The 25,646-nt window shown below is 37.0% G+C and overlaps 2 protein-coding genes across 3 annotated transcripts; both read left to right on the top strand.

Moving 5' to 3' along the window:
* The first annotated feature begins 10,824 nt into the window (after positions 1 to 10,824).
* On the top strand, positions 10,825 to 11,442 carry LOC124177475 (histone-lysine N-methyltransferase SETMAR-like). The gene has a single exon (XM_046559858.1). The coding sequence runs from the start codon at positions 10,825 to 10,827 to the stop codon at positions 11,440 to 11,442; it is 618 nt and encodes a 205-aa protein (XP_046415814.1).
* Positions 11,443 to 13,248: 1,806 nt separating this feature from the next.
* Positions 13,249 to 24,683, top strand: LOC124178580 (sorbitol dehydrogenase-like). 2 transcript variants are annotated; one of them, XM_046562022.1, is made up of 8 exons: positions 13,249 to 13,513; positions 14,556 to 14,589; positions 16,664 to 16,824; positions 17,463 to 17,626; positions 19,472 to 19,656; positions 22,544 to 22,722; positions 22,805 to 22,926; positions 23,640 to 24,683. In XM_046562022.1, exons 1-8 carry the CDS (start codon positions 13,460 to 13,462, stop codon positions 23,797 to 23,799), a joined length of 1,059 nt encoding a protein of 352 aa, XP_046417978.1. In that variant the 5' UTR covers positions 13,249 to 13,459; the 3' UTR covers positions 23,800 to 24,683. The 2 variants fall into 2 exon arrangements, with proteins under 2 accessions (XP_046417978.1, XP_046417979.1); XM_046562023.1 differs by lacking the exon at positions 14,556 to 14,589.
* The last annotated feature ends 963 nt before the right edge of the window (positions 24,684 to 25,646 follow it).

Below are 25,646 nucleotides of genomic sequence, written 5' to 3'. Positions count from 1 at the left end.
TTTATTTCTCAAATTTTCGTACATTAGGAGAATCAGACATGTTACCGAATTTTTAACTACTATCATTAACTGCTCAATAAACTAAATTTATCTCAATTTCGAAGAAATCTGGAATATTACTTAATCGGAAATTATAATCAATTTTGTTTCTGTGTTTTACATTGTTTTCCTATTGAAAACAATAAATCTTATCAGTAAAATTAGAAACCTGATTCTTTCTGAGATCTTTGTCGTTACGAAGAAACGTATTTACGCGATTGAAAATGAAAATTCAAGTATTCACGAATATTTTTCCGCAAACATCGTCGCATGTCTTTTTTCTCGATCATGAAAAATCATGAAAGTATCGATGAAATTTAAAACTTGAGATAAGTCCCGTACAAGATATCGCGAAACGTAATCGTAATTGCACCATTTCACTGCTTTTGATAACAGGAGCGTATTTATCTTCACGTTCAAATTTCAAACTTGATCGAACGCTTTCTGTATTTCTTAATCAGCAATATCTCTCCATCCATCCTTCGTTACGTAATTGTATTTATGTACATCCGCAGTGCAATATAAACGATAAGTTTTAACCCGTAAGACTTTCGATTTTTATCTAAGAAAATTAATTTTTTTTTTTTTTTTCACTCGACGTTTTATTCCTCGATCGTGTCTTGCCAGCAATAAAAGATGCGGCCTGAATTCTACTGTAATTTATTATTACCGCTGTTGACTCTGCTAAATTATCGTTGAAAATATTGTTACGACATAAGTACAGCAAGACTGAAATTTTCACGCGATTCAACTGCCGTTGAATTCCGATGTACAATTTTTAATTCACTCGTCTTCTATCGATCAAATAACTACTTCACTTACAAATCATTTTCATTTCAATGCCGTATTAGTCACTGATACAAAATCAGTTGTCCGTACATTCATTGGATCGAGTCTGAATCTTTAAATGTTAGTTAACTTTGAGTTGACGAAAGTTTTATCTAGCTTCAGAGAACTTTATCTCTTTCAATCGGCGGTCTTCGTCAAAGGTTCTGCACAATTCAAAATTGACCGCAGTTTCGATTTGTCATATTTTTTGCTTCAACCTTTGCGAAGCGATTGAATTTTTTAACCGCTAAATTATAAACAGCAAACAGTCTGTCTCCGTTAATAAGTATTTTCTATTTTAAGGTGGTTAAAATAAGGTCGAACAAAGCGTTATTACTTTTTCTCTGAATTGGAACAATTCGTATCAACCTGTTTTTAACGATTCTTTTTGTCGCACAGTTCTCGACCTCGATTCGAGTATCGTAATGCCTTAAACGTGAAGGTCGATTATGAAAAGATGTAATTGACTTTTTGACCCGAGTTGAGGGCCTTTTTCAGAATCTGATGCCCGTATATTATATGTGACTGCAATTGAATTAACGGCAAGTGACAGACTTATTTGCGTAGTAGCTCACATGTGCACACATGCTCAATTGACGCAATTCTCACGACCGCGTTGAATGAGATTAGGAATTAAAATTTGAACTCGTGCATATTGTAAAAACCTATGGTTCGTGTTTTTAATGTTTTCTATTTTTTTTATTGTTCTTCACCGGGCGTCACGAGTTTTAAACGAGAAATTAATTTCCATGGAATGCTAGTAAAAGATAAATATCTAGATTAGAAACTGTAGATCATTTTCACAGAAACCAGGTAGTTCAATAAAATCAGGTCAATTGTTTCACTGAAATTGTTTGAGAAAAAAATTATTCATTGGTTTCCATCACCAACCTCATAATAATGTGAAAAAAAAAAAACATTTACGTGGATACATGATGATTTTCCAACTGTGAATAGCCTACTGAACATCATTAATTATTTACGCCTAGGTCAGTACCACCTTAAATTTTAATATCTCTTTACCATGTGTAACCTTTGCAATAGGAATAACCCAACTTATTTACTAGCAAATTCTAGAGTCGATTGTAATTAATCGTAATCCCGTCTTCATTATCAACTATACACTGTTCGGAGAAACTATATATCGTACAAAAAAATAAGGCAAAAAATATAAACAAATATGTTGATAAAAATTTTATCACTAATTAATTAATTACGAACCATTGCGCCGAGCTGAAACTGTTGATAAATCAACGAATTAATGAGTTAAAAAATTGAACTATTTATGTTCGAGCGATGTGGGGATATAAAACACGAAGGAACAACGGGGAAAAAAAAGCAACCACAATCGCGACTAAATCAAATCAACACCTCTGAGTAATATCGATGCTATCTCTCGGCTTGGAGTATTCGAACGTTCGCGTAGCGAAGAAATCGTAATCTCCTCGTCATTCAAATTGGAGAGACCGAAAGCGCCGGCTTAGATAAATAATTATTATGCGAAGTAAAAAAGCTCTTATCCAGGTCGGATCAGCTGGCGGGATTTACGGTGTCATAAGAGATATGACCATGCATACGTCGGTACATGTGATGTGTGAAAAATAATACTGGTACGTGGCACGACAGAAGAATTAGACAACGGAAATTGCAATTAGGAAATTTCAAACTATCGCAATTGACTCAGTTGATTTTTAAACGATATCGAAAGTACAGTGTAAACTGAATCGCGAACCTCATGTCGTCGGTATCGCATTAAACGATCAGGAAAAATGGTGAAAAAATTTAGAAGAGTCAGGAAAATCGGCTGTTCGATTTGATATGGAAAGCCACGTGTGTATAATGTTTATTATACCTGATATACGTATCAAGTGCAGATTTATATCTGCGAAATACTTTAAGAACTGGGTGTAAAACTAATCCGACTCGAAAGATATTCGATCATGAAATAGGATGTTGTGTAAAAGAAAGCAAATTCGGTCTTTTCAGACTGAGCGTAAGTTTGCAATATGAGTGGTAAAAGACGAATATCGTAAATACTCGAGGCAAAAAAACCGCTGCCACCTTTTTGCGCGCAATTCTTTACACAATAAGAGTATGTTATGCGTTTTTTTCACGAAATTGAGGTTAGGATCGCGTAATGTCAGATTTATTCGCGACAGCGCATGCGCGCAGTACAGAAAACACCACATTTAAGCCCTAGGAGTTAAAAGCAGTCTTTTCTGTACTACGCGCATGCGCATTCGCGGATTCCCGCTGCCGTTGTCGAGTCGGTTAGTTTGCGTACGAAAAACACACATGAAAAAACATGTTTGCGTTACGTAAAATCTTACTAGAGTCGTAGCAGGTTGAGCTCTGCATTTGTGCCAGTTAACATCTTATCTCTTTACTCACGTGGAAGATTATAGCCAAAATAAAAGTACTCTTATTAAAAGGCGAACAGGCGAAAGGTGTTTATTAAAGAGGGGAGACGTGCGTACAGTACGAAGGTCCAGCAACAGTCACTGTTGGTTTACAATAATGATGATCCGAATGATATCGTAACGTGATTTCAGATGTCAAACAAGAATCTCACGCAATCAATGGTAAACCCGAACCGATCCAATATACCGAACTTTATCTGTTTTTACAGACACACACGCGTAAAAAATTGCTTGCAAAATTTCGTTCCTGATCCAACAACTTTTCGTCAAGTTCAGAAAATGTCAAATTCGACTGGTTTACATAGGTATGTGTTCGATATCGTGCAGTATTTCGAACTTTTAACGGTCTGTATACACACACATGACACGTATTGCAAAAGCGTAACATCTGTGTCATAAATAGTACGCACTTCACTCTAGTACTTATGACTATGTACATACATAATACGATCTTCACACTTGTGTTTATCGGTGTGCAAGACTTGTGTACCTATAAAATTTACCCGTCGTAATTGTTTATTCGTAAATTTTACCTTGGCATGGTTTAACTAAACAAGACGCAAATAATATGCCCGTTTTATAAGTACGCTTGAATTAATTTGTACGGTAAAAATAATTGAGATGAAAGTTCGAGTGTGTCAGGCACCTGATACAAAAAAAACTCGACAGAGACCCTGACATCTCGGAGTTTGAATATATTATCATACCTATGTATCTCGTATCAGAAGCCTCTGATCATACCGAAGTGACAGTTACATTACCTGTAGAAATTCCAACAGTTGTTTGAAGTCCGTTCAAGATAAACAGAACTCTGCAAAATGGTTTTTTTTCTTTTTAGTCAATCGCATATCGAAGTGTAAGGACGTTTAATTTCAACTCGTGAGTGTGTTTGAAATATTTTTAACCGAACGTCGCGATATTACCAATTAAAATAAGCAAAACGTTTATTTTTAATTAGCACAGCTGTTAATTCGTATGCTCATTCACATTCAATACTTGCACTGTCGCCATCAACCTGCCAAGGTCAAAACTGGTGTGCAAGTACCATATTCAAAAAATAGCATGTACAAATGGCATGTGCTTATAAATTTATCGAAAGTCTCGTCGGATACTGCAGATCTGTACATTTACTTGTCATGTTTGAATACGCCAAAGTATGAGATATGCGCTTAAATGAGCAGCTAACTGTATTGATACGATGCACACAGGGAAGATATTTTTCACATCGAGCACTGCATGTTTTTAATGCTTGAAAAAAATGATCAATTTTCCGTCGACATGTTTAATTAAGCATCGGTTACTTTCCTCAAGGCTGCAAGCATACGCTGTATGAGAGGAAACTTGAGAGCGTTGGTTATCTTATCGTCAGGGTCGGTTACAACTTCCAGAATTAAAATTCGCGACTCTTCGAATGAAATTGAAAATTATTTTCTACGTTAACATTTCCTAACGTCCACTAACTGGGTGTTGGCAGATGTAACCCGTGGGTAAAAAATTCGGTCAGGCTTTCCAAGACCTACGTTTAATCTAATTCCTCAGAAATGTGGTAAAATTTTTCCCGGTGACATAACCCAAGACGCTCGTTATCGCGCAGTAATTATACACACTCGTAATCGGTAATTGGCTTCTTTAGAAATATGGGTGTGCAGTGTAGATGACGCGAGAAGATTACGTTTCATTACGTGCTGATTGTGGAAACACGAATAGTATTTCGAGACGTAATTAAGAGCCAGATGTTTCATTGGCTGTCTCGACATACCAAATGGATTGGCCTTTTTTCCTCTCAAATAACACACTGGCTGATAATCAGGTTCGCTGTAGCAATTCGCCAATTGGATTACAAGATCTTTTTCGTTCCTAATTAAATACTGATCGTAAATCATCCTCATACAATATTCAGATACGCAAAAATTCCACAATTCTCAGTTAATGTTCAAAAATCTACCACAATGAGTTACCCAATGTTGTACCGTCATTTGAATGACCGTTTGACCTCGCCTTTCGTCATACGCGATGATCCAATGAACGTCGAGATCTTTAGTTGCAGCGTTTAGTGTCTCCAATGTAAACTCGGAACCCGTATTGCGTATGTAAATTCATATGTTGCTGAAAAATTTTACTGCACATACAGGGTTGGGCATTTGAAGTCTGATATGATACTGAAAGAAGTTTCAGATGAAAGTTACATTGTCGAGGAGGTCGTCTTACCGGACCATCTTGTTTCTTTTTCGATGGAGGCGCTAAAGCTACGCCAAAGTCAACGTAGAAAAAAAAAATACCTTGTTCCATTGAAAAAAGTGGCGTCAACTTTGACGTAACTCCAGCACCTCCAACGAAAAAGAAACAAGATGTTCCGGCGTAACGGCCCACTCGAACAATGTAGCTTTCATCGGAAACTTTTTTGAATACCATCAATAGTTTGAGTACCACTGCTCTGTCACACTTTAAACGCCCCACCCTGTATATGAATTGTTAGAAACAATTGTCGTGAAACAGCGTTAAAAAATTTTATCCCAGCAACATCAACATGTGCAGTGTTGTTCCGTACCAAGTGGCAATCAGCTCTTGTTACAAGTGCATGTCAAGGCCATCGGCATGGAACACTCGCCATCGGCCTCTGCCTAGAGACCGCTGTCGGGCTACTTCCGCATTGGTGGTATGACCATGACCCTGCGGTGTAACTTTATTACAGTCTGCTGCAGTTGGTCCTGCAATTCCATTAGTTCTATTTTAACTGCAGTTGGAGAATATCAAGAAATATATACATGGAACTGCAGTGTTCCCTTGTGAAGATAAAGGTGCAAGCTGAATGGATCCAGGACCAAAATGTCAAGTTTTATCATTCCGAAGAGCCAAAACTCTCAATGACTCGAATTCCTGACAAATTAAAGCCCTAAATTGTCGAGTAATCCTTATGTCCTTGTTATAAATTTACCATGTCCGATTTACATGTTGATCTTTTCGTAATTTGGACCGTTGATCACTTTGGGGGATTCAATGTGTTTCGAGTTCCGACGATGTCAACTGATACGGTGCATTTGGAACCGATGAATGAAGTAGTTTTGTGCTCCTTTCAAGCGACGCTGCGTGGCTTGGAGTCCAGTACTGATCAAAGGATGTTTGATTAGATTACGAATAGGGTGGATTGCGTACACGGCTCGCAAATATGCTTAAAGTGGATTTATGCAATGACGACGGTACCGCATTAAGCCCTGATGTGATGGATGGTTACTTGAACGTATTGTATTTCAACTACAGTCGAGTACGCGCGCACGCTTAAAACTGTCGTGATTTTCATCACGTTTTACTTAATTATCATTATATACAGCACAGAATTTTTTTGACACATGACTTATACCCGAGATAAAAAATAATTAATCAACGGCGTTCCGCTGTATTAATAATATTCTATATCAATTATACACTTTCTTCTGTACAGTCGGCAAATTTTTTATCACCACACCCACCGTTTCGTATCATCGTAATTCGTAGTTGGGATATAATTCGAGAAAATTTTTCCACCTTAAAATTTATGACGTTCCTTATCGGAAGATTTATTAGGCTAAGATATCGAATCGTATTGCGTAACTCTGTTTATTGTGTATTTTCTTGGCAAATGAGCTAAGCTTATACAATTTTCATGCGTATACGTACGTAACGAAAGTTCAAGTTCATACCAACGCGTCTTACAATTTGTCACGTTTGCTTTTAACACTATTCTAGTTTTAATAAAAAAATTTTAAAACTTTAATGACACAACGTTCTCCGGGTCTTATATTGACCTAGTAAATTTGGCCTTAATTACACTGATTGCCCTATTTCCCTACTAAAAATTAATTATTCTGTGATAAATCACATAATGTTATGGCCGAAATTCTGATGTATTTTATGAGGCAATTTAAGATCTGAATATGACTTAAGGGGACCTTGTGGTCTAGCGGGTGAGAATTTGACTGCTTTTCAAAATTTTTTTTTTTTTAACGAACGAAATGAACAATGTTATTTAAATTTTGTATATAAAATATAGTACAAAAAAAAATCGTATGGCGAATCATATATTTCGATTTATGATTTGTTATGTATTTTATCGAATTTTGGTCATAACGTTATGCGTTTTATCGCAAAATAATTTTCAGTAGGGTACAAAAGTACGAAAATAAATGATGAGAGTTGGAACTAATTATTAGTCACATGTAGCAAAATGACTATTATGTTTTAGTTATTTCATGTACGCAAAACGTTTGTCTATACATATCGAAGTCTACGTATCTCAAACTCAAAAAAGAGTTTAACAGCTCCATTCTTTGAGCAATGCTGAACAAAAACAATCCAACGCATTTTCATTTGACGCAGAAATAAAGAAACGGCATGGGTTCTGAGAAATTGTAGTAACAAATTCGTAGAATTCATCACATATATTTATTTCTGCGTCAGTGAAAAATGTATCACAGTGTTTTTGTTCATAATTGCATATAAAATGAGGCTGTTGAGCCCTTTTCGCATTTAAGATACGTGGATAACATTCTCAATTCTGTCTGAGTTATCTTAACCTCGTTTCAAACCACGTGAACTATGAGATACGAAATGTGTCGTTATTACAGAAACTAAGTTTTTAAAGTTTCAATACATTTTACCAGATGAAAGGAACTCTAATTTACTATCGTTTCACACGCGAGCTGAAGCAACCGACGCGAAGTACTACGAATATTTGACGGTAAAAGTTTCATGTTTCCTTTGCGTAAATATACCTTGTAAAAGAATGTGGACTCATTGTTAAATTTGTAAGAATGACTGACGCTTGTCGCGCAATGTGCATGTACAGAGTGAATTCCAAAAGTCCGCATGGTTCGTTGTCTCCTAAAATTTGAAGTTTGTTTCTATTCTAGGATCTAATGCGCACGCGCTTCAATCGGCGCAGCGCTGCCAACCCTCCGGTGGCAACAAGTTGTATTCAAAGTGAAAATAGACCGTACTTTAAAACTTCAGAATCGTACAAAGATTTCACGGAGTACATTTTTGTTCTTTATATTCTATAATCGTATAATTATCATGATTTTGCTTCATTTCTCAAGGACCAAACAGATTTTAACCACGTTATTGACATTTTTACGTTCAAGAACGTCTCAAACCAACGATAAAGATTGTGAAATTTGCAATTACACAAAACAGTTGTTAGAGACTGGAAGAAAATATTATTTACTTTATTTTTGAATGTATAAATGAAAATATATAACCAGAAATATGAATTACTAGGAAAGTTTCTTCATGCTTCTGTAACTTGATTATTTTGCAATATCAGACTATCCAAAAAATGATTTAAATCCTCAGAATTTTTCCAGGACCATACATTTAGCGTACGGTTGGCAGCACTGAATCAGTGAGTGGCCGTTTGCCAGGGTGACCAACTGTCATGAATTTAGACGACAGTCCGCCGCGATGGATGTAACCTCAAAAATTTTTGAGGTTGCGTTTATAACGGTTGGTTGCCCTGGCTAACAGACGCGCTCGGATTGTAGCGCATGCGCATTAAATTTCAGCAGACAATGGATCATACAGTCGTTAGGAATTCACTCTGTATAACATAAACACGCACAAACAAAGTTACCAACATTTCTATACTTTGTTTAAGTGATTATTATTACATGTACGGTATTACGATCGCATGATCGGTGTGCATTAATAATAATAATTATAATGGAAAGAATTGAAAGCTCGAAAGAGACGAAAAATTTATTCTGATCGCGTATTGGATTACTCATACATATATTATCTAATAACGTATTAGAGATCAGAGATCAGCTGTTGGAAACTTCCACGAACTTCTCGTAGAACTCGAATGAAACCTTGTTATTTTTTGTGAACTATATACGGAATGACTTTCTATTCCAAACAATCGTTCGTATGGCGCCGCTACAACTTTTCCGTCTCCAGTCAATACGAATATTTATTTTTATACGGAGGTTGACACAATCAAGATCTTACGTCAATCCGACTGTCAGTAATGTGCCGGCCGATAACATTAATACGCAAATGTAACAGCAAATGGAAAAAGTGGAGTGAAAATAGATCTACGAAAAATAAATTACGAACACCGAGTATAATCACTTGAATAATTTAGGTACTTATGACCGTGTTTGTGATCACCATAAATATTTCGTAATGAATTGCGATCATAGCGTATTTTGCATTTTCAACTTCCTCTTTTTCTCTATTCTAATAAATTTTGTGAAACCGATGCATATTTTTTATTTTTTGTTGTATTCTCAGCCCACGCATTATATTGTACAAATAACTGTGTAACTTTCTTTTTGACGACAACATGCCTTTCGTTTACAAAACTTGCCATTTTTAAGGTCTTGTATGTTCAACAATATTTGGCTTCATTTGAACGTTTTCAAATTCAGCTTTTTTGAAAAGTATACGTCGCTGTAATTTGTATATTTATGCGGAGAGTCTCCACTTTGGAGTCGTATCTTAATTGTTAAATTCCATACAAAAGTGAATGTTTGTATACAATTTTGCAGTCATGCGGATGAAGTAATATCAAATCCATCTATAATCAACTTGTATTACTGTGAAACCGTTTAATCGTGATAAGCCCAAGGTCTTGTCGAAATGCGGGTAATAAATCATCCTAAACGCATCGAAACTAAACTATTGTTGAACCGATATCCGGTTGGAAACATCGTCGTTCTATCCTCTATGTTCCACTATCCGTATATGCCACCAGCACCGTATTTAACGATATTATTAGAGTGCAAAAAGTTACGACACGAAAATATATTTGCGACGTGGATGAACAATGTTCCATTTATTATTTTGAACATAAGCCGTCTGGGAAAAAAAAATACCTATTGTAATGCGGTTCTCAATGTCTTGACAAGGCAGTCTTTTGATAACATGATTAATTAACGTATTATTTTTCCTTCTGCTTAATCATATCTTTGCCATTGTAATTAAACGATATTGTATCCCAAGTAACGTACAAATGACTTATATTCGACTTATTGCAGGCCGAATGAAATAAAGTCTTTGTTCATTCGCAATAGACAGCGTAAAGGTTTATTTTGAAAAGACTCGTCGCCATAAAAAAAAAACGACAAGAGTCCAGTATCGACTATAAAATGGAGTACATTCGTGTTATTTCAAAACAGTTTCGTTGTATGTTACAAAAAAAAAAAAAAAACATTGGCTCTCGTCATTCAAATGTAATGACAAAGTTCAAATTACAATGTTTCCAAACGAATCGATTGAATCAATAATAAAAAGATCCGATCTTAAAGGACGAATGGCAAAATATGCACTTTGAACAGCGATAAACATTTTTATTAGGTCCTATCATAATTCGGTGGTCACTTTTATTTTTTCACAGTAGTCCACCTGTTTGTGATAAGTTTGAGGTACCTGAACATACCTTTCGCATCGGTATATAGAAAGACTGTTAAGAGACGATTTATGTCTGGTGTCCAAGCTCGGCGAAAATGTTCCTCATTCGTCGTCGCCTTCCCAGAAGGAGAAGCGAGTTAACATTGCACATATGAACTTGTCGTGGCTTAGTCGTCGCAAAGATGACTTAAGAAGATTCATTTGCCTGGACGAAAGTTGGGTCGAATTTTTCACCCCCCTTCAAAGACATCAAGCGCGCTCCTGGGTTGGACCAGGCACATCAGCCGAGCCCATACCACGCGCAGAGTTGCACGAGAGAAAGGTCTTGCTGATAGTGGGCATGGATGTTCACCGCGTGGCGTTTTGGAAAACTTATGAGGAAAATATCACGATGACAGCCGAGCGCTATAAGTCGTTTTTAGAGGAATGTATCCCAAAATGGGCGATACATCGCAACATCAGAGCACCAGTTCTACCGCATGACAACGCCAGACCCCACAAAGCCTACGTAGTTCAGGAGTTAATCGAAGACAGGAGTTGGATTGAGTTGCCGCATCCACCATATTCACCTGATATGAATCCGTGCGATTTCAACTGCTTTGGCCATTTGAAGCGTCGGTTGTCTGGCCATCGATATAGCAACAAACCAGAATTGGATTCCGCCATTAACACCGCAATTACTAGCCTTAATGAAGATGGAACATTTAATGGGGTCAATGACCTCCCGTCAGTCTGGCAGCGTGTCATTGATAGCGGAGGGGACTACTAATTATTAAACAAGAATATCGTTTATTATTAAATAAAAAATAAAAGATTTGTTGAAAAATAAAAGTGACCACCGACTTATGATAGGACCTAATAGTTCACGGAATAGATCGAACCACTAATAACACATTATTTACCTTGAGAGGGCCGGCCTGGCTCTTCTAGAAGTCAGCAAAAAACCCGAATTTTCCACCGAACCTGTTGACCATTTATATACATCAATCATACCTTAAAAAAATTTCGAATTTCAAGGAAAAAATACCGGCCCTCTAAAGGTTAATGTTAGTCGACTCAGCAGGTAGAATTTTTGCAAGTCAAGTAAGATTTTAACGGTCATCTAGGCGTTTTTACTAATTTTGACCGTCTGAATCTTTGTTTGAGGGTCCGAACGATGAGGAACTCAATCGTTCCAATTGTAAAATTGGGCGCTGTTATGATATTTATTACACAATCCGATTTAAACGTGTCCTTAGATTAATCTGATAAGAAAATTTTCAAAGGCAAAAATCAATGAATGACAAAGTTCTCTAACCCTCTTTGAAATGGCTTATAAATTCGGATAGCAAAATTTAAATGCAAATTTTTACATTTCAAAAGCAATTTTGAATTCTTTATCTGAATATATGCAAAATTTTGCAGGGAGAAAAAAATGTCAGGACAATAAAGTAGATTTTTCACCAAAATTCAATACCTACTCTTTATTTGATGAACCACAATCATCGAAATGTAATGGTAAAATATCGCATTACATAACAATATTACATAACATAAAATATTTACCGAAAATCCTCGAAATTGGTATTACGACACGAGCTAAAATTTGTTCGAGTAATGTTGTCAATTGCGAGAAGTTTCATACAATTTTCTCTTTACCGAAGTACCGGATATTCTGCAAAGTATTTTTCTCGACGTTGGGATGCTGCGAAAAATTGGAAATCGGTACTGATGTAACGTAAAACATCAATTCAATTCTTTCTTCTTGATCTTTGTAAAGGTCGAAACCGCGTTAGCCACAAGATCTTGCATCCAAAAGAAATTTCTGCAATTGCGATTATTCTACGCACCTTAAATATTGTCATTTTATGTCACAACCGAAAAATATACACTAAGAGAAATTTTTAGTTTCTCGTAATTCCAACAATATTCGAAAATTTTTTTTCAACGATACCTGTTTTACTCAATTTTTCTAGTTACTATAACAACTGAAATTTTTCTCAGTCTAGTTCCAATTTCAAATTGGAAATGAGTTTTGTAATTGTAACCAGAAATTCCTACCAGTTCTTACTATTCTTTTTCATCATTGTCACTCGTACTGTATTTTCCTACAACTATTGCAATAATTTGACGTTGATTCATCGATAATTCGACGTTTAGGTCTAAAATATAATATTCACAAATACAATCAGTCACTTGTACCAGATCGGTTTTTGTAATTCCAAAAATATTCTACCCCAGGATTTTCTAGTTACTTTATAAACAGTTGAACTTCTTCTCACTGCATCCTCCGTCCATCCGGACGGATTAAGCCTACTTCATCTCTGCGTTGAGATCCGACCCGCAGCGTACTGCGCATGCGCATAACCACGTATGGTTGCCTACCGTGCAGGAGCATCCAGTAACAAAAAGCAGCAGGTATAATCACTAAAACGGTTATACAAAGTATCGCCGTGCGGCGTGAATATAAAAGGAACGAGCGCGTAGTCATTGGCGGGGAGGGGGCGGGGGAGAGAGCAGAGGGGGCGAAAGGGAAGAGGGACAAAAAGAAAAAGAAAGAAAAAAAAAACAAAGGAACCTCAAAGATGATCCGCGTTGGTCGCAACGTGCGCGCGATTCGACGTCGGTTTGTGTCGAGTCGACGAAAGTCGAGAGCTGCTGCTGTCGGGTGGTGGAAACCGTGATAACATCACGTGTACTACGGCCACTTGCCTCGTATAAGACGGGTTTCAGAGTAAAAACTGCACTCGAAGAGGATATCCGCCGGTGCTGCACCAGCATTCAAATCTTAAGACACGCCGAGCAATATGGGCAAGGATAATCTCACCGCGGTGCTTTACAAAATAAACGACCTCCGACTGGTGAGTAGTGTTCACAATTTTTCAGAGACTTGGGGGAAACGTGTTGGAAAATTTGATTTTGTTTTTTTTTAATTCATTTTTTTTTTCATACTCACGTTCCTCGCCAACATTGTCCGCAATTATTTCGTATATTCGCCTGATTTGCAACGAGATAAATTTTTGACGTTCGATATGTCGGAGGAACGAAGAAAATGACTTTATCGATATAGAACTGTGGCTATTAATGGTGATAAATGATCTCAGGAATACAGTTTTTGAATCGATTTCGAGATAACTGCGGTTCAACAATTTAGATTAGATAAATTTTTCGCTTTTATAGAATGATCGTACAATCTCGCGAAGCAAGTTAACGATTGATCGATAATCACCGTAACAGGTGGGATTTTTACACGCGATTTTAGTTCCGCGTTTACGCTAATTTACATCGGCTTTTCATCATTATTTATTTACCGTTCGACGCGTCTCTGTCGAGTTTAGAATTTTCGAAGCTGCGCCGCGACACCTTACATACGTATATAATATTTATACACTCGTAACCCCGATACGGTCAAATTAAAATTCAATGCTGACCTAAATATTGCGTATAGTATATACTATATTCCTGTGTAGGAAGCTGAATACGGTATCGATTTCTTAGCGTGTGCCGCTCTGAGAGCTGAATTGTACGTGTATGTAGTGAGGTGGCAGTGACGTCCGCGAATAGACACGTGTATTCTCAGCTGTTGGGATTGCATTATTTGCGGATTGGCGAATTGCGCAAATTTTGCACATCGTATGATCCCCGAATAAAAACGAAACAAAAGAGGGAAACGTATAAAAAAAAAATTAAAATTAAAAAAAAAAAATAATACATAAAGAAAGAGAAAGAATTCCATATTTTTCAAATATCGACTGCGTACGGAAACGTTTCCTTTTCCTGATTATCGTTTTCTTTTGGTTTTGTTTCGTTTGTTGTTTTTTTTTTTTTCTTCGTTTTACTTAAATAGTAAGCTCCTTCCGAGATTTAAATATAGAGGCATTTTTTCTTTACTTCACGTTTCAGGAACAAACTGACATTCCAGAGCCGAAAGATGATGGTAAGCCTTTTATTTACGGACTTGTGATTCGTCTGCTACTCACGTGTGACGTACAGCTTATTGATTAGGTACCATTACAATCCGACTTACAAGACTTTACGCTCGGCAAACGTACGAGATAAGGAGATAAAAAAAAATTATATAAAAAAAAAAAAAAGAAACACTATACTCGTCAAGTTTTTAGCAAATTTTCTGCAGAGACTCGTCTAAACAAGTATTGGAGGCAATTATTGAATATTGTAATGATTTGGAAGCACGCGTCGCTTTTTTACGCTTCAAGGTCGGTTTATAATTCCTTCCTCCAACGTAACTTGTACACGTTTTTCGTCAGCTTGCCGCAACACTCGTGTAACAGAAAGATCAATAAGCGAATGCGGATACGCGTGTCTTACAACACCTACGCACCGCAAGGCTAATGCCTGTGACTCGAAAAATTTACCAAATTTCGCAAAGATAAAATTTGTGTGTACTCAGTCGTTTTACGACACGTATACGTACGATATAGCAATTTGTATGCCACGGCCAACGCTGATAACCGCCAACTGTAAGTTCTTGCTGTGAGCCACGTGGTCCGTTACGCGACGGCCGCACTTTCATTGATTAAAATAACAATTTCGCCAACACGTTAATCGTAAAACGGTTTCCGTAGGCTTGAGTGCCGCGAAACATTTTTACAGCTTGTATCGTTATAAAAAGAAGTATTAATTAAATATTAATTTGACGTAAGGTTAACTCTTGATCAACTAATAACGATAGTTTTACATTTAATATATACAAATATGCATATTTAACGGGCAAAGTAATTTGTTTTATCGACGTTTGGCGAAACAAGGAAAACTTTTTTCACGTAGCTTGCGATCGAAGAAAAAGTAACAAATGAATGACGGGATTATCTTGATTCCAGATACGGCAAGATACAGTTCGAACAAAATGTCCGTATTAACGCGTAATTCTATTTGCAGAAAATGTGACAAACGAATGACAGATTTATCTTGATTCTAGATACGGTAAGACCGTATTAGTTGAAGGATATATCCATATTATTATATAATTTTATTTGCCAAATAAGACAACAGCGTCTTAATATTATAATACGAATTTCTTAATAAGTGTCTGGAAGTTCCTTCGTTTTTTCCTCGTCTCCTTTTTTTTTTTTTTTTTTTACTTTCCGAACGGCAAGAATTTTTTTTTCGTAAAATCGACGGCAACCGAAATACAAACGGGTATTTCTTTTCGTTTAAGCGCGCGGTAACTCCTGTTATTTTTTTTCTCGGTTATCGGATCTAAAAAATTGAATGTCAGATACAGGAGGGATCCTTGAAACGCAGCTATGTCCAGTTAGTTATGCACGCGGCTGAGGTATAACACAGCTCAAAGATCGGTTTCATAATTGTATAGGCTGGCGTTGATTCCATCAGTGTACGAAGATTTATCTCTATAAAGCCAATCGATGGCAATCGACGCGAAACGTACTCGTGTTATATTTTTAGCCATTGACCGTTATAGACATTCCGATATTGCCTAATGCAATATCTGTAACAAAACTATTTTCACTTTGACCGCACGTTTTACTCGACACGCTTGTACTACACGACCATCGGTCATAATCGGAAATCTCACACATTGATATTAATTGTATCCTTACGACTCCATAATACTTGTCTTCATTATACGCACGAGACAACGATCATGTCATAATTTCATACTGTCCAAGGAATTCTGTATCATACACACACAGAGAAATGATTTTTTTAGTATTCTCTATCTCTCTCTCTCATTTTTGAGTATTCGAACCCAACTTACCGAGTTGTTATACTTTTTGGAAAAATTATTTCGCGTCAACTTATCCACCACTCATGTTAGTTTCGATTCGGAAATGAAAATGATCGCTTTTCGCCTTGTTTCGTTGTTAGTTAAATTTCGTTCAGTCAAACGAACACGAGTCGAATCAACAAGTATCTTTTCACTGTGTGTACAGTTTTATTTGTGTTGAATAAATCTGATCTCCTTAGTGACGAACATCGGGTTTTCGGTTAACTCGACAATTTTCGCTACTAAGTGCTAATTTTCACAGAGGTACTGCTGGAGATGTCTTGCGTTGGGATTTGTGGCTCCGATGTTCATTACCTAGTGAACGGTAGAATAGGCGACTTCGTAGTTAATTCGCCGATGATCATCGGCCACGAAGCAGCCGGAATTGTCAGCAAGCTTGGGAAGAATGTGAAAAACCTCAAGGTACTCAATTTCGCTGGTGCATACAGAGATTTTCTTCGTACGAAACTGCAGCTTGATTCTACGCAAGGGAAAATATTCTTTCAATTCAATCGATATCATCGACTTATACCTAAACTTGAATTAAAAAAACAAACAAAAAAAAAAAATAAATCGATAAAAATTATACCGAATATCTGCAAGATTTACGATGATTTCAAACTTTCCACTGTCAAAACCGATGAATTTCACTCAAGTCGATACAATAATTAAAACAGCTTAATTTCGCAGTTTGGAAAATATTTCTTTCGAATCGTTGAAGCTGACGAATTTTACTGAATTCGGTACAAAAATTGGAGCAGCTCGATTCGATGTAGGAAAAAAACTTTTTATTCAACAGGTGTCATCGTTCATGACCTCGAATTAAACAACCACTAAACGGTGAAAATTATTTTGGATACCAAATTTCCGACAATTTAAACTTACTTAAGATGTGTTGAATTATAATTAGAATTAATCATGCAAACAGAAAATTTTTTCCACCAGTTAAAGTCCGACTAATTTGCCTCTGAGCTGCTTACGTTTGTAGAAAATGTCACGCTCGTGGTAAAGTATGAGGAAAGTGATAAATAGCGAAACTAAATCGGTGAATGGGGTTCAAGGTTGGCGACCGTGTCGCCATCGAACCAGGCGTACCTTGCCGTGTGTGCGAGTTCTGCAGAAGCGGACGATACAACCTTTGCCCCGAAGTTATATTCTGCGCAACGCCACCCGTTCACGGAAATCTCAGACGATTCTACACCCACGCCGCCGACTATTGTTTCAAGTGAGTAACGTATCGAGTATTCAAATTTTTCCCGCCAATTTCGTTGTCAGGGTTGCCAAAATAAGGACGGAATTCCAAACCGATCGCGTTACCGAACCTTGTGGAAGTAATTGAGCCCGAACTCCGGTATATTTCTGATACTAGCCCAGAGCTATCGGTCGACCGTGGCCGAGACCTAGAATAATATAATGGCAGTTGGTGACCTACTACGTGACGTCAAACTCATCTTAGCAGTCCCAGTTCATCGACCTCTTCGCACTAATTGACTTTAAGACGATTATAGTATGGATGTATTACACGACACATGAATGTAAGCTACTGTGAATGACTTTCGTCCCCTAAATTCTCGATAACTAAGAAATATTTTGAGCATTTTTTGGGTGGAAATGGTACCTTGGATACAATTGTGGTGGGTGCAGAAACAGTCGGGGTAAATCAAAAATGAGTCTGATATTGGAATAAAATATTGGCAGAATAGCCTATGAACAACTAAAACACAGATGCACCACATTGACGCAACAAACATGGCCGCCGTTCGAGTCGAATGGAACCACATTTTAAGGTTGGAATGACTCTGTGCGCTCTGCAGGCGCTGGGTATGTTCCAAAACCTAAGCCTAGAGTTGAGTTGAGTTGAGTTGAGTTGAGTTGAGTTAGGTTTAGTTTAGTTGAGTCGAGTACAATCAGCTGATTCTCGATTCAGCCATGAACGAAGGAGAAACGCAGATATTTAAACGAAAAATCGGTGTTAGTGTTGGAAAAGAAATTGCAGCGAAAGTGAACGACTTGGCGGCAAACTTGGAACATAACCTAACTACGTCTGACTCTACCCTAGGGAGTTTTTAGTTGAGTTAAATTGCCAACTGGCAAGTTTAGGAATGGTAAAAGTTCACGACCAATATTTAGAGTTGGCCAGAGGGAAAGCACCCACTGAGGACTGTTTCACTCAAACCAATATCTAGGAAAAATAGTTAAATCGCAAAACCAAGTTACAAATTAGTCGAAATTCTGCGATAATCTAACAGGCGAATATCGTTATTCTACCTATTCACATTTATTTTCAAACAAAAGATGTGTACATGTAATTACGGGATCAAAACAGATGCAATTTAAGTAGATTTCACAATCATAAAAAATGATTATTACTGTCACCACTTTTATAGTGATGTTTGAGATTTTTTTCATGGTGATTTTCGACACTTATACATTGAATTTTACCACGTAATTTCGAAAATCGTTTGATCATATCTAAGATACACGGCATTTTACGTTATAGGCTATAAAAAGTATCGATCTGACAAGAGATCTTGATCACTATACTCGACGGTACTTCCAGTATAATTGAACTGCTTTGTGAAAAGTACCACTAAACATACTATTTTAAAGCGGCTTAATGTCCCATTATGGATCGATGCCAATAATCTCGTTACACAATATGTAAACCATGCTGAGCTACGTGACCCAGATTTCGAATCAACAAAGTTATGCCAGAAAACATGACGACGTGCATGACGGATTAGACCGTGTGAAAAATCGCCGAAATCGCCGAGTCACGCCCGGATTTTGTGCAATCCCGTGTGGCAATTTCCGAACGAGTAATCATGTTCTTTGAAACTGTCAACTCGGCAAAGTAACGAATCTCGGCCTTTTATGAGGTTGATGTTTTATTGATTATTGGTGACTTTTGTACGTTGATATTTATATGGGTTCGGTAGTTATATCGGAATACCAATCATGACTTGTTTGTAACTTGAATTGTGATCCTAAGGAAGAATCGTCCTTCGTTTCACCCACCGTGTCACGAACGACATTCGAATAGCTAACAAAACACGATTGTTCAACGCAGGTTGCCGGATCATGTTTCCCTCGAAGAAGGCGCACTTCTGGAGCCTTTGTCAGTCGGTGTCCACGCTTGTCAGCGGGCCGGAATCACCCTGGGATCCAGAGTGCTGATTCTAGGTGCCGGACCCATCGGCTTGGTCACTCTCCTGGTCGCGAAATCCCTCGGAGCTACAAAAACCGTGATTACAGGTAGGGTCGAATTCCATTTGGAAGCCTAGATGCGATGTAGGCATTAACGAACAGCAATTACTCACGTCCTGAAATCGGAACACGCTTTATTCCTGGCCTAGAACTTCTTACAGTGACAATTTCGGGTGACTGGCCTTGAATATCGCGAAATCAAGGCTGCTTCCACGTTATGTAATCGCGTAATAATGTACAGAGAGGGTTTCGAGTAGTTTTACGAAATGGAAAGTCTTACCGTGCGGCAGGCCAAAGTCTCCGTGTGTTTATGGCGGCAGGAATGCGGTTGGATCAAACGGGTTATAAGCCAGAATGTATCCAGGAACGATTTTTCTCTGATTATTTGAATCCGTTTTCCAAAAATCTGAATTTTCATCTTTAACTGTAGAGAGTTTATATCGTCTATTGCATCAATATTTCATTATTTCGAGCGCAACTTGTCTGCGCGTGTATGGATTTTTAGGTAAAATTTATAGAGCTACTTTACACGTGTAGTAAAATAATTCCAAATGGTCGATAATAACTGTCTGGAGACGGAAACGTGCAAATGTTTTTTTTTTTTTTTGGGTGAATAAATTAAAACTTGGAGAGGTAAAACGGTTGTCGTTCTCCAATTCGATAAGTCGTTATAGAATGACATAATCTGACACTCAGATTTCATCAGAATGAAAAAAAAAGAAGAAGTTACAACTCAAGTCCAGTTAATAGCTAATACAAATGATTTATAGTTGTTCAAAATGTCGTTGCTAATTTTCTTTGGAAGTATAAGAATAAAAGTATTCTTACATCGTTGTATCGAGAGGCAGATATAAAATAGCGTAACTCTAGGAATCTTCTTCATTACTTAGATCTTCGTGAACGTTGAAAATAATTAGTCAAATATTTATAAAGCTGTATTTTCCAAGTGGCTGAATAATCAAAATCAAAAATATACATATACTTTCTTCTTTGACGAATTCTGCAATTCTGCTTATCTGACCATCGGACGGTTTAAATGATATCTCTCGAAGTGTGAATTATTTTGACAAATATTACGAATTTGTCATTGGTGATATCCGTTAGTAAAAAGAAAAAAACCATTCCAAGCTCCATCGTTTCCGATACATTAGTGGAAACCTTTCGTTCTACGTAGATTCCACATCATCGCCACGGTCGGTGCGTACAACGTTATTCTTTTTTATTTTATCTGAACGCTTGTGGGAGGATTCCATGCATATTTTCACTCACAGTATCTCGTGATAATACTCCGATACTCGTAGTATTCACTAGGAATGTTCAGATGAACCACGTGCATGTCAACCAACGAACCACGTCTGCTATCTTCGGAGTGATAAATGATTGGGACTTGTACGCACCGACCGTTTTCCAACTTTTACTTCCCCGTGACAGAGCACAGGTTGGAATTATACCGGCCGTTTCATTTTTCTCAAAAGACTGCGAAAACTTGAAAATTATCTACAGATAATTACGATTAATGGTTAATGGTTAGTGGAGAAGGATATTTCCCAACATTTTTTTCATTTCGTGATTTAATTTAATTTTAAACGTGAATTTTTTTTAAGTCTTATTACAGGTTTAAACTAATAGTATTTGTTATTGAAATGTTCGTTCATCGGTTATGTTACCAAGCAGTTTTATCTCGTGCAATAAGTATCTTTATTACGGGCAATAAACACCAAGCATATTATATTGTCGTCTTACCAGGAATCTACCGAATAAATTATTACTGATAGTAACTCATAAAAATTAATTACTCGTCTTGGTTCAAAATAAGGGTGATTCTTATCAGTGCAGACGCTCATTTGCCTCGTGGTTATACCGAATCGTGAGTGCCGTTGAACAGTACGCAGGCTATTTTAATTAATATTGTAACAATATGCCAGATTCTGCGGCATGGTTAACAGAATATTCACGCTTTGTATTGTATTCAAATAAATGCTTATCAATTTTACTTCACATCAAAAGGAAACGGTGAAACTTAGCATACCGAGCAACAAACTTCGCATGCGCAAACGAATCGAACTCGATTAGTCGTCGAAATCGTACCGCGACAATATTTTCGTTTGCAAATCAGAGCAGCCAATTTAATGGGAACGGCAAATGAGATACATTTCAAAACCTCAAAATTAAAAGTTTGCCAAGCCTTTCTGAATCGTGACATCAAGCGTTTGAGATTCGCTTTACTCTTAAAAATTCTCATCGCCCACATAACCTCCATTAGCCGCGTTTTATACAGTTAAAGCTTAAAGTCATATAGCAGTCCTACTCTTACCGACCGAACAAACTGACCCTTCCTCTTTCTAAATTAAATAAAGAAACGAACGGAAAGAGTTCAAATTTCGAAGCAGAGTTCGGGACAGTTACTCATATCCTGAAAGTCGTCAAAAAAATTTGCGGTTTTTGACACGCGTTAGTATTTCCACATTTCCCGTATTTCGGAGGCCAAAAGTGCATTGTGGAGATAATTTCCGCGATTCCGGAAAGAACCAGAAGTAAAATAAGCTTTCGCGGGACTGTTTTCATACAATATTGAAATCGCTGAACGAAAACTAAAAATTACAATAATAATAACACGTGTCAAAAATCCACTCATTTTTTTAAATGTTTTCCAGAATATGAGTCATTTTTCTGAATTCAACTACGACAGAACGATTCACCGTTGAAATTTGAGCTCGTTTTGTTGATTTTTATTTAATACAGGAGGAAAAAGGTTGAGTCTGCTCGGTCGGTAAGGGTATAACTGCTGTACGAGCTTGGACTGGTCAGCTTTCACGAATATCCAAGAAAACTTGCGCGTGCGCAGTCGGACGTTCGGTCTGCTAAATATCACCGTTTCGTTCTTTAGATACGAAATAAAACATTCGTGAAACAGCCAATTGAAATGAATTTTCAGACCTCGTACAGACCCGACTTGACGTGGCTAAGGATTTCGGCGCCGATGCGACGCTTTTGGTCCAAAGATCCGACGACGAAGCAACCCTGGTCAAGAAAGTTCACGATCTGTTTGGCTGCGAACCAGACAAGACGGTGGATGCCTCAGGTGCCGAATCCTCGACTCGCTTGGCGTTGCTGGTCAGTTTTGACGGTTGATTATACGAGTCATCAGTTTCCAGAATCAATTTACAGTCTCAATCACTGCTGGTGTTAATTTTAGGCTACTAAGTCGGGTGGCGTAGCTGTGCTCGTCGGAATGGGCCCACCTGAAGTAAAACTTCCTCTCGTCCAAGCGTTGACCCGAGAAATCGACATCAGAGGAGTCTTCCGTTACGTTAATTGGTGAGTTGGAATCGTGCTTATCCACTAATCACGCCTAGGAAAATTTTAATTTTTTCACTTAATGGTTCTTGTGAAATGCGTGGTGTCGTTGCGATAACGATCTAAATATTCTTTGATTACAAGAAATGTGTTACAAGTTAATGGTTCGGTGTGATTATAATTTTTAATGCCATATTCTGCTTTTGGCATCAACGTTGAATGACCGTGATAGTTACAAGGGAAACTAAAGTACGGATTACCTCAACTGTAAAGAATAATAACACGTAATAGATTTTCTGGTTTCATCTGCAAAACACATTTTCATTTTGTACCCAGAATTAAGTTTTTCGTCTATCGATCGCAACTATAAATTTTTCTCGGTGCATTTCCATAAAGAATAGATCAAGTCGGATATACAATTTTGCCATTAAAGTCACCCTCGCCTATTGAGCTTTGGATAAGCTTTACTGCACTGCTCGCAAAATTTGTAACACAGTTCAGCTTTTTCATACACTTGACAAGTCATTTCGAGTATTCGTTTGGTTTTTTTCCCGTTCATACATGTTATTCGTATATCCAGAAATCTGCAGAAATTCGATTCCTCGATCATCCGAGCATACCTACTCCTATAACGATCGTTACAAAAGTTGCAATCAAAAAAAATCTAATCCAACGCGAATGTCGTTCGTATCATGCACATTGATGCTGACGACAATGTTGTATCTGTGTTTCAGTTATCCAACCGCATTGGATCTCGTTGCAAGTGGAAAAGTTGACGTGAAACCGTTGATAACGCACAACTACGACATCGAGCAAACGCACGAAGCATTCGAGACAGCAAAAACGGGCCGTGGCGGTGCTATAAAAGTGATGATTCACTGCAAACGTTCTTGAGATATGATTTATTTCATAGGTGTTGCTATGGTTGCCGTCAAATTTTTTAGAATAATTTATATTTGCTTCGGGCATATGTTAAATTACCAAATGAGCAGATAAAAAAAAAAAAAAAGAGGAAAAATAATTTTAATAAAACTCATTCCGTCGCAGTGTACTTGATCTTGAAAAATCAATAATCCTGTGATATATTGTAACGCGTAACGGGTATCAATTATGTGTAGAAAGAGAAAAAAAGAGAGAGAGTTTTGTCAATGAAGGTAAAAAACAACCACATTCAATGTCTAGTAACAATCAAGTTCAACGAGTTCGATTTCAAAAAGTGATAAACAAAAAAATAAGACAAAAATAATAATAATAATAATAATAATAATAATAATAATAATAATAATGAAATAAAACGAGAACAATAAGATAAAAATACTATGGTACAGAATGGATAAATTTATTCCAGTTGTTGAAAAACACATAATTTTCCTAAATAACATATTTGCGTGACTGTACAAGTGAGTAAAACCTTTGGAAATGAATCAACCTTGTATATATCTTCACCATCTTTCTATACTGCAAAAATAAATAGTACATTATGTAACAAGGGAATAAAGTCGACTTTTATTCCTGCGTTACATGTAAGACTTTATTTTCGACTCAACTCTGGCCGGAATATTTATTTGAAAATTGGGACTTTTAAATTGGGCTCATGTTTCCCGCAAATGCGTTTTAAGAAAAAATATGCCACTTTTGTCCCTCTTTTGAGGTCAGAAAAGTTAACTTTACGGTTGAGTCGGAAATAAGTAAAGTAAAATAAAGTGCGGCAATAAAACTTTGTATAAACTCGCCCGATGGAAGAATTTATTGTAAAATAAAACTATTAAAAATTTGAACTGTCTCTAGTGCTTATAGTTCGAAACTACAACAGTTGTAGGTTTGCTTAAAAAAATTACGCACGGTATTTCAAAATACTTACAGGGAAACATAGAAAATATGGTAGTTAAACTTTTCGGACCGCTGTACAAATCTTTAAATCGAATTTAAAAATCTATTTTCGAAGTCTCCGTCAGCGATTCGAAATATATTTTCAACTTTTTTCGCCAGGATTGAGCTTTTCTACCGACTATCTGTTATTGCGTCCAAGTTTTGATCCAGGTCAGTATTATGAGACTTCTGTTTTGGGGGCCTGGCTGATTGCGTTATTACTTTGCGATTACGACTAATAATAAATCGAAATTTTGTTTGTTCACGTAAGCAAAGTGCTCGTTACTCAACTATCGAGGCGTTGGTTTTATTATACCCGGAGAACTTTAATTAACTGAAACATAATAATGATAATGAAGATTGCAGAATTCAATGTAACCTCCGGAAGATTTGAATATCTTGGCAATTATGAGAGTTGAGCATTTTTTTTTTGTTTTGTTTATCGTATACAAATTACATTCTGCAAATCATTCTGCGGATATATTCTGTTGATTCATATACGAGACCAGAAGCTCAAGATAGATCTTAAGAACCGAAATAAAAACTTATCCGCTGATTTCGGTGTGTAGAGAAATTATGCAATCTCAATAATGACATGGCGTTGCGCTAACTCAGTACGTATATAGTTTTTAATTATAAGAAAAAGCTTTTTTCAACATAATCCAGCCTGAGTTTTTCATTCATCACTTACCTCACCTTCCCCACCATTTTAAAACGAATAGTCAAAGTTTTTACACAATTTAAAGCCATAGTTTCGTTCATTTTTTTAAATCCATTATCAGATTTTGTTAGCCTACGAAATCAAGGCAAATGATCATATAGCTAGAGTTTTTATGGCGGAAAAATATTGCACGAAGACAATAATTTACTAT

The sequence above is a fragment of the Neodiprion fabricii genome, chromosome 3 (assembly GCF_021155785.1).
Source record: "Neodiprion fabricii isolate iyNeoFabr1 chromosome 3, iyNeoFabr1.1, whole genome shotgun sequence".
Lineage (NCBI taxonomy): Eukaryota > Metazoa > Arthropoda > Insecta > Hymenoptera > Diprionidae > Neodiprion > Neodiprion fabricii.
Note: the sequence above shows the minus strand (reverse complement) of the source record. Positions and strands in the feature narration are given on the sequence as shown.